Consider the following 10,766-nt stretch of genomic DNA (forward strand, 5'->3'; position numbering starts at 1 on the left):
CTGAAAGATTGCTATCTGTCCCATTCACTAACATGGGAATGGGCGGAGTTAAAAATTGTACTGCAGAAAGCCACTAGAGGGCCTCAGTGACATTTTGACAGAGGTACACACTCTCTCTCATGCACACATTTATGCACCGACACACACACACACACACACACACCCTTCATTTTCCTCTCTCCCACACACTCACGACTCCTTCCCTTCTGTCTGTCCCTATGTAGCAGTAAGCTTTCTTAGTTAAGTAGTTTATTGGTTCTTCTTCTTTTCTATGTTTCAATGCATTAAATTTTATTAAACATTTTATTGCCATGTTGTGGTTATTACTTTCATATGGTAAGAAGCCAAACTATTCAGAACTAGACCTTCAGTAAAATAATACATTGATTATTATTGCAGATAAAATTCTTTTTAAAAAGAAAAATAGATTCATTTGCAAGTTTGGAATTTTGATTTCTAATTTAAATATTAAATAGAAAATAGAAAAGAGACTGATTACTAATGAGACGGATTTAATGATTATTTTATGAGGCTGTTGGGAATAAAGCAGCTACGTGTGACACCAAGCGTTTTATTTTATAAGCATATAACCAGTGTTTACTGTAGGAAATGTCCTTATCACCATCAGGTGGTGCCAAAGCGCCAACAGCATTTACGGAGGTTGAGTCTGTGTCTGCAGTTTGAACTTTGGTTGCATTTGTAGCTGAGTTAATTTGCATTTAGGAGAGATAGAGTAGAACAAATGATCATAATAATATTATTAGTCATAACTAATTAGTAGTTATTAATCAATAAGTGTCACTTAGGCTCCAGAGCAGTTCCTCTACCTGCACAGGCCTAAGCTTTGCAGAGGCAGGCTTTGCCTAGCTGTAATTAATTTAGTGAATTACACAGCCATATATCGCAGTGTGTTGTCACAGCCAGAGAAGAACTGGGAGCAGATCCCTTACCTGCATAGTTTAAGCTGTGCAGAGGCATCAGAATATTACAAACGTTCTGTGCTTTAGTCCGTTGTTATAGTTAACCTTAGATATTTATCCAGCTGTATACCGTAGTGTGCTGCTACTCCATGTGCTGTATCCTTTATTATTATTATTATTATTATTGTTATTATTATTATTATTATTATTATTATTATTATTATTATTACTTTCAGGTAAAGTGGAGGTTTTAATCATTTTGACTTATTTGCAGTTTTGCACTTTTGAGTTTTAATTAAAATTCTAAACTAAAAAGGGGATATTCTATGAGACTGATTTAACGAGACCTTACGTTTCTAGGGTTTGTGTGTAAACTGACCCATTTCCCCTACACTAGGTGGTTGCCAAGGTATTGCAGGTGGTTGCTAGGCTTTTACTAGGTGGTTGCAGTGTTATTTCAGATGTTTGTGAGGGTGTTGCTAGGTGGTTGATGTGGCATTCCAGGTGGCTGTTAGGGTGTTACTAAGGTATTGCAGGAGGTTGCTAGAGTGTTACTAGGTGGTTGCTACATTATTCCAGGTGGTTGCTATGGTGTTGTTGGGTGGTTGCTATTTTATCCCAGGTAGTTGACTGGGGGTTGCTAGGTAATTACTCTGGTATTCTGTTTGGTTGCTATGGTCTTATTTCAGGTGGTTGCTTGGGTGTTGCTAGGTGATTGATATGTTATTATAGCAACCACCTAGCAACACCCTAGCAACCAGCTATCTTATCCCAGATGGTTACTAGAGTATTTCAGTTGGTTGCTAGGGTGTTACTAGATGTTTGCTAAGGTATTGCAGTTGGTTGCTAGAAGTTACGAGGTGGTTGCTATGTTATCACACATGGTTGCTAACGTGTTGGTAGGCAATTGCTATGGTAATCCATTTGGTAGCTAGGGTGTTTCTAGGTGGTTGCTAGGGTGTTGGTATGTGGTTGCTATGTTATCCCAGTTTTGTGATGGATTGCTCATGTTAAATCAAATGCTTGCTGAAATCTGATTGAGTTGCCATGTTTTTTAAGCAACCAGGTCAGCATTAAAACATCGCTTACAAATTAGCATAAAGGTGCAGAATAAAAAAATTCACCTCAGTCGGACTTGCAGTTCCTGAGAGACAGTTTTCTGAACCTAACTCCACCCCCTGCTGATAAACTCAGCCCACATCCTCAGACCCTAGTTGTGAAGGGGCATTAGAAAGCCCATGCAAATTACATGAGGTTGAGTGAATTAGTCTCCTCCTTTTAGGATTGATTGTTAGGTGGCAGCTGTATTGTTCAGAAATCTCAACTTTTTGAAAATTATTCACGGCCAAACTCCCCATTTGACACCAGTTTTGTGAATATAGGACTATCCTCGGAAAAAAACTAGGACTAATTCCCAAAAGTACATGTGGCATATTGTACTAAAAATCAAAATGGTCAATGCTAAATGCTCCAGATTGCAGATTGGTTCAGAATTAGTCAAGAAATCAGAGCAAAACTTAATTTTGTCTCTAGGACTAATGGTTCTCGAGATATGGCTAAAACAATAAAATGGTGCGCTATAATGCCACCACTACGCAATCAGGCTCATCTCATCTCATACAGACTCTACGATTGTGCTGAATTTCATGGACCTTCAGTCCCCTCCAAAAGTACTGGAATGGCAAGGCCTCTTCTCTGAAGACAAACCCAGGGCTCAAACCAAGAGAAGATATTCAGAGCTATTAACTGTTTCAACATCTAACATGGCACACCTGGGCAACAAGAAACACCTGTCATTTCAAACAAAACATGCCTTGTTGCAAGTTGTTTAACACATGCAGGTGTAAATATCAGGAAATGAAAGCTGTCATTCTGATCTATCGCCTCATATTCATCTTTTGATCTCAAGTGCAAACGTATTCAGTGTATAGCAAAAACAAAAGAACAAGCCTTACTGTTCCAATACTTTCGGAGGGGACTCCCACTAAAGTGTGTTAGTTTTTTCATGAGTATAAAACAATAAGTAGAATCAGTGACCCAGTTTCTTTTGCTGTTGTTGAGAAAGGGAACTTTCAGTCACCGTACTATGTTTTATACACTTTTGAGTTAGTCATGGAGGAGGATACACTAGTTGTGCTTGATTTGCAGCAGAAGATGGCAGCACAAGACCATGAATTCTGCAGTGAATGCTGGTCACGATGGTTCTGGTTTTCTTGCATAAGTGCAGAGAAGTGGGAACAGACTGCAGCCACGTCTCTGTGCTTAATCGTTTGTGTCCTGAACGACAGGTAACACCCAGATGACATACCTGTAACATACCTGTAACATACCTGCAACATACCTGTAACAGACCTGTAATATACCTGTAAAAATGTGACCTCTGAAATGGACAAAGTGCTGAAACAGAATGAGACCACTGAAACACTCCCTTCTATTTGCTATCGGAAAAAGCAAACTTTGGAGTGTTGCTACTCGATAACCACAATCCTGATCTTTTCCAAAAGCACAAGCAGCCTATTCCCATATGGGATCTACTCTGGTTGCTATGGTATCCAAAGTTGTTGCTAGGCTGTTACTAGGTGGTTATATGGCTTTCCAGCTGGTCGCTAGGATGTTGCTGCTTGGTTGATATGGTATCCCATGTGGTTGCTATGGTGTTACTAGGTGGTTGTTATGATTTTTCCTTGTGGTTGCTAGGGTGTTACAAGGTGATTGCTATGTTATGACAGGTAGTGTGGACGTATTTCCATTGATCAGTTAACTTGTATTTAGTACTGTGTTGATCAGCATTTATACAGCAGCATCGTACTGCGTTATTGTGTTGAATCATGACCTTAAATCCCCTCAGTCTAACACTGACCCTGCAGTGTATTTCAGTCATGAGAAGAGTGTGACTTCACGGTACATCAGTATTTAGCTCCATCGTTAATCAGTTTTAACTACAGCACTAATCAATTCATTAGAAATAATTACTTACAAATAATTTTATAAAGAATGGTCATGTGTGTGTGTGTGTGTGTGTGTGTGTGTGTGTGTGAACCAAGAAAACTAGAACAAACTGATGTGACTCTACTCGTGGGAAATCACGTAGCACACAGCTCTCACTCACACACTCTAGCTTTTCAGTTCTGTCTCTTCTCATGAAAAGGTGCTTGTTTTCTCTACCAGAGTCCCTGAAGTGTGTATCTATCTGACCCGTCTGATGAAGGACATTGCTTATGGTGTATTGTTAAGGGTATGAGGTAATGTTAATATTTTTTGAGTGACTGACCTTTGCCATGGTTACGGCTAAGACAGAGAGACAGTGACATAATTGTGGCGAGACGCAGGTGTGTGAGTGAAAGAAAAAAGGGAAAAGTCCACCTGATGAGATCATTGTTTTAGAACTGTATAAAAGCAGGAGCCACGACTATGTGCTCTGGATGTTCTGCAGACCATCTCGGCTTTGCTGTCTGATTGATCTATTGATTTTTGACATCCGGAGCCCCTCGTCTGTGTAATTCACTGTCTTATTCTAATTTTGCAGAAGTATTTGCCATGACAGTAGGTATTAAGGCATTGCTAGATAGTTGCTATGACATTCCTTGTGGTTGATATGGTGTTGCTAGGTGGCTGCTGTGTTATTCTAGGTGGTGCCAAAGTTGTTACTAGGTGGTTGCTATGGTATTCAGGGGGTTGCTAGGGTGTTGCTAAGTTGTTGCTATGTTATCCCACATGGTTGCTAGAGTGTTGAAAGGTAGGTCATAAATAAATAAATTTATGTGAACATCAGCGATATCTCCTAGTATCTTCTATTTACTGTAGAAATTCAGAATATAACATATAATATAAGAATATAACGTGTGAGGAGGGGAGCACTTGCACTGGTGCTTTCCCACTTCACGCGCTGGTTGTTACGAGAAAAAGTCCTGTAGTTACAAGCACGCTAATGTCGCTAATACCAGGGTTGATGTGGCACTTGAGATGTAGACAAATTGCACTTTCTCGTTACTTCCTGTAATTTCTTCATTCTCAGTCTGACAGCTGCATATGAAACTAAGTGTAATAAGAATCAAAATACTGAAATGTTACTGTAGGATTTATATATAATGGCTGTGTGAACTTGGCATTTGAGAATATGTGCCCTTTAAATAATTGCTATGGACTTTTCTCCAGGGCTTTAAGACGTCAAACATCTGGCACTCATCTGGCAGCAGTGTCAGATATTTCACCAGGATTTTTTATTGAGAAACTTGATATATAACACTATACTTTCAACCTATAATAAAGGTCAATGAGTTTTAGCTCTGTATGCAGTTGCCCAGTCTTTTATCTATTAAAGCATTTAAAAATATATCATTCATGAAAAGCAACATAACAGGTTGTGAAAAATAATAAAATAATGATTGAACCGAATTATATTATGAGGTTTAAAGTTGTGTTAGAAGGAATTAATGAACAGTGAAATTGAAATGTACTTGCTGTTGCCCATAATCAATTCATGGATAAATATATGACTGAGGAATAAATACAGCTGTCGTTATAAGATGTTAATACACTGCCAGTAAGCAGAATTAAAAATACTGCATAATTTATTCATTCAGCATGTTTCTTGTGTTATTGTGAGGTCAGTGACAGGACGTGTGGTGGAAGGAGACTAGAGCACTCTCTTCTCTTCAACTGCTTGATTTTCTGCATGTCAGCAATGATAAACAAAATGTACTGTTCTCATTTTAATTCAAGAATGAACTATCATACACTGTAGGTTTATAAATATACATACACATAAATATACATGAAGGTAAATATACATGAAATTTTATTTCCTTCTGGTGTAGCTACTTAAAATATTCAGCGCTTTCAGGTGTGCATATGCTCTGCAAAAATGACATTAGCAACTGAAAATACTGTACCTTGAATATAGTTAAATTTATTTAGTATTTCCTATTATAAGATTACTTTATTACTAGACATTTCTTCTGATTCCAAGCTTCATCATTGGGTTCTTTCTAGACATAAATGCTTAAAATTAGCAAAATCATCTGCCAATAGAACAAGATTATTTCAAGTGAATGACCGATGCAGGAACCCTAAACTTGAGATCAAGGCCTCTGGTAGAGAGACTGATTGCCTTATAAGCTCATCAAGCTTTACGAGTAAAGCTGTGATCTATCCAGCCCCAATATAAATTAAACAACAACAAAAAAAAAACCTGATAAGCGCATTTGTGGAGAGTTGTATTGCGAATAATGTACCACATTTGCTCCTGGCCATTAAGGAAATAATGTCCGCAGCATGAGATGCAATGAGCACAGAGATCTAAAGACAGCACTTCACGCTTTGGGAGTCATGGCAACAGGGTTTAAAGGCCACAACACCAGATGAAAGGAGCCACGAGGAATGCAGATGGGACCACACTGGCTCCAGACAGAAGACATGACTGTGTACTGAGGGAAAAATGCAAACTGGAGCTATAAGAACACAGCTGAGTCTCAGCTGCAGAAACGTAACACCAAATGCGGCAGGGATTAAAGACTATTACGGACTGCAGAGGCAGAGCCCATGCTGCAGTGAATGGCGATCAGTCCCAATGAACGTAACCATTTCTCTGCATGCTCTGACTCTAGCACCACTAATATTAGCACTCTTTCATCTCTGTGGTGATGAAGTGCTTTGAGACACTCATCAAGTACTTCTGCTTAATTTGCTTCTCTTTTCCTAGCACTCTAGAACCTCTCAAGTTTGCTTAATGATCAAATAGTCATCTCCCATGTTCTACACACCACCCTATCCCATCTCACCATGGGAAGGGGAACTATGTAAGACTGCTGTACACACACACACACACACACACACACACACACACACACACACACTGAACCAGCACATAGCTTGTACATATGAGTTACACATGACGCATAAGCACATGTCACTTTAGAGCATATACATACATACATACATACATACAAACATTTTCATTACAGTGCAGATGAAGGGATTAGTCTCTCCTCTGCAACTGCTGCGCTGAAGCTTTGTAACAAAATACCAGCAGCTTGAAATCACACTGTCTGCCAGATTTACGCTGTCAGCGAATGACAAACAGAATTCTGCTCAACAGAGATGCAAGAGCAAAGCCAACTGTCTGTACTGACTGTGGAAGTGTAGTCACTAAACTGGCACTAGAAATCGTATATGGAGCTTATGCTACACATAACAGACGTGATGCAAGCAGTAAGTTAACATGATGGGTTTGTAACCATAGATCTGAAAGATGCCAATTTTAAGAGAACAGATGGTTCCTCCAATTCCACAGAAACTAAGATACATATCAATTCAGTATCTTTCCATTTAGCACCCAGGTTTTTCACAAAATATATGAGAGTTTGCCTAGATTCCCTGCAGTGCATCTGGATGTCTGGCTGCTGTTTGGGCAGTGTGTGTGTGTCGACCCCCCCAGTGACACACAGTCTAGAACTACTGATTTCACATGCTCTAGGACTGAAAGTGAAATGAGAAGAGTGATTTGACATCTGTGTAGATTATACAGTTCATAAAGCTTCTGATGGCAACGTGTTTTGTCAATCATCACAGCACGTTTTAGTGTTTTTGTGTTTTAGTCAAGTAGAAGTGTCTCGTTCTATCCTAAATGTGTATGTGGCATAAACAAGTTTTCTTAAATGTGTGGAACATCACTGACCCTGATGCAAAGCAGTGATTTCTCAGTCAGATCTGGAATCAGCTTGTGCCGCTTGCAGTGTGAACCAGTGGAAGATGCAGGCATAAAGTGGCTTCACTTTAGGATTTGCATACATTGCATTAGTTGGCATAAAGTGTCTGCTTTGGGGAGGAGAGGTCAAACATATCTAGCTGTGGCCAAACTCAGCAATCCTTGATGCTGCAGTATAACTATAACTATAACCCTATCAACCTATCTAAGCTTGCAGGTGCAGAGAGTGAAGCTGAACTTCTGATCTATCATCTCATGTTCAGCTTTTGATGTCAAACCCAAATGACTTCTGTGTATAACAAAAACAAAAGAACTGGCCTTGCCATTCCAATACCTTCAGAGGAAACTGTAAATTTGGTCAGTTAACTCAGAATCATCCTGCCAATTTTTGCCAACATTTTAATGGATGGATTTCACCAGATGAAATTACTAGTTATCTAATGACATCCGTTGGCTAATTAGTGCTTGTAGCATATCTACTTAGCTAATTGGCTAATGTTAGTTACTTCATCAAAAAGTGAACCTTGACCTTGTCTTGCCTGGGTGCCTGTAGCAACGAGTTTTGGACGTAGGTTCCATAATTAACAGTGTACTAGAGCTTAGGTAAGAGTGGCTGTTCATGAAACTTCTCTGTTATCTTGTGGGTAAAATTCCAGCTTGAGCCTTAATCTCTACATAATTTACCACATATGGTGTGGTTAGATTCTGCACCACAAATACAGTGTGATGGGAAATGTGAAATGTGAGGAAAAAAGGCATTATACCTCAGTTGTACAAGATGGCTCCAGTAGTATGTACAGTATGTGAGGCTGCATCTGAATGTGTGGTTTATTTAATTGTTTGTTAAGTTTTCTATTTACAGTGCCCTCCACTAATATTGGCACCCTTGGTAAATATGAGCAAAGAAGGCTGTGAAAAATTGTCTTTATTGTTTAACCGTTTGATCTTTTGTTAAAAAAATTCACAAAAATACTCTGCTCTCATGGATATCAAACAATCGCAAACACAACACTGTTAAGGCTGTTTTTCTTCCAGAGGACCTGGACATCTTGTTAGGATACATGGCATCATGGACTCTACCAAATATCAACAGATATTAAATGAACACCTGACTGCCTCTGCCAGAAAGCTTAAAATGGGCCGTGGTTGGATCTTCCAGCAGGACGATGATCCAATACATCAAAATCAACACAAAAATGGTTTACTGACCATAAAATCAAGTTCCTGCCATGACCATCCCAGCCCCTGACTTGAACCCCATAGAAAACCTGTGGGGTGAAGTGAAGAGGAGAGTCCACCAGCGTGGACCTCGAAATTTGAAGGATCTGGAGAGATTCTGTATGGAGGAAGGTCTCAGATCCCCTGCCATGTGTTCTCCAACCTCATCAGGCATTATAGGAGAAGACTCAGAGCTGTTATCTTGGCAAAGGGAAGTAGCACAAAGTATTGACTAAAAGGGTGCCAATAATTGTGTCACACATATATTTCAGTTTTTTTTTTTTTTTTTTGATAAACCTGTGTTGTGTTTGTGATTGTTTGATATCCATGAGAGCAGAGTATTTTTGTGAATTTTCTGAACAAAAAATCAAAAGGTTAAACAATAAAGACAATTTTTCACAGCCTTCTTTGCTCATATTTACCAAGGGTGCCAATATTAATGGAGGCACTGTAAGTACCTTGCCTTTTTAAATTTATAGAAAACAAGTGAGCAATAGAAAGCAAATGATCGAGTTATAGCTACTGATCAGATCACTGTTCATAAGAATTCTGATTATACCACCGCATTGTTGATTTTTATTAAAATTTCATTTATTTAGAATTTATGGAAGGAGTCTCCAGTGTCAGCGCTTTGTAACAGTCAGAGGTAAAGCTGTAAGTTTAAGTTTTCTGACATGTCTCTCTCTCTTTTTTTTTTTTTACAAGTCTTCGGGATGGAGGGCTTTGGGGTTTCTCTATACCATGATAAGAAAGGCTGGTGAGGGAACGGTTATAACGAGTGTTATAACAACTGTCAACAGGAACTAGCTTGTTCTGTGGACGTTCCACAAAGTTAAATGCAAATATAAACAAATAGAAAGTATGCGTTTCTTTCTCTGATTAATAAAAAGTGTAATTCTTGGTAAATTGCTGTGGTCAGCATGTTGTAGATTATAACAGCATTTTATAAGCCATTGTGTTTTATTCTTTACGTGATGTATGTTCTGTGTTGTGAGTTACATTGATTAGAGCAAATATACACAAAAAAAGCCATAATGTTTTCATATATCGAGTGACATCACAAATGTTAATCAGTCAAAACTAAAAACCACTCAGGTCTTGCACAAGCACAAACATAAGGCATATGATAGCTGTGTTACGTATCTTCATAGTGGCGCATTTGTAAACAGGGTTGGGTTCGAGTTAATAAATGAGTAAGGTTAAGTATGCTGTGATATTCAATAAAATCAGTTTCTCTGATTCCTTTTAAGAGTTCGCACAGCCACATATGAAAAAGCTAGTGCCCTCTGTGCTCTACGTTTATCACAAATCACATATTCTCCTTGTTTTTGTCCGTCAGCCCTGTGAAGTGTTTTTCTTCTGTGGCTTGCTTCTACTAAACGCTGCTTCATCATCATGAAGCAGTTGCTTACGTATGAACAACCGGACTGAAATGATCACTAAGGTCCTGTACTAACTGCACAGGATCCTATACTTTCCCTTAGGAATGTAGTATCTGGAAGTTTATTTTAGCAGAGAATAAACTTACCTTCAGTATGCTGTTTGTAGAAGATGTGTTTCTTAAAAAGACACCAATCCGTGGCCCATGTTGATTTGAAAAATTCCACAGTGCAAATAATAATGCTATAAGTAATAAAATGAATAGGGGATGGAGGAGAACTGAAGTGATTGGGAAGTGTGTGTGTATGTACTCCTGGAGACATCCAAGGCACAGCTCCTTTTATGGTGTAGAGTTATGTATGTGTGGCTGAGGGCCTGAGTACTGAGCTCTTACCGTGAGTGTGTCCAGGCAGCACTGCACACCTAATCACACAGCCCTGATAAAATAACATACCTTAGCTTAAAATCAAGAATACATACATGCTCAGTCACGCTTATGAGTAGCTGCAGTGTATTGTGCAGAAAAAGCAGACATTAAAAAG

General features: G+C 38.9%; 1 protein-coding gene across 6 annotated transcripts in view; it reads right to left on the reverse strand.

Annotated features, from left to right (window-relative positions):
- The window catches only part of cacna1c (calcium channel, voltage-dependent, L type, alpha 1C subunit), a 279,528-nt gene extending 268,966 nt beyond the window's left edge, over positions 1-10,562 (reverse strand). For all 6 annotated transcript variants that reach the window (XM_053241769.1, XM_053241767.1, XM_034313006.2 and 3 more), the window contains exon 1: positions 10,373-10,562. In XM_053241769.1, coding sequence (XP_053097744.1) covers positions 10,373-10,547 — 175 coding nt within the window. In that variant the 5' untranslated portion in view covers positions 10,548-10,562. The remainder of the gene's footprint in view (positions 1-10,372) is intronic.
- Between the last annotated feature and the right edge of the window lie 204 nt (positions 10,563-10,766).

Source organism: Pangasianodon hypophthalmus, chromosome 18, assembly GCF_027358585.1.
Source record: "Pangasianodon hypophthalmus isolate fPanHyp1 chromosome 18, fPanHyp1.pri, whole genome shotgun sequence".
Classification (NCBI taxonomy): domain Eukaryota; kingdom Metazoa; phylum Chordata; class Actinopteri; order Siluriformes; family Pangasiidae; genus Pangasianodon; species Pangasianodon hypophthalmus.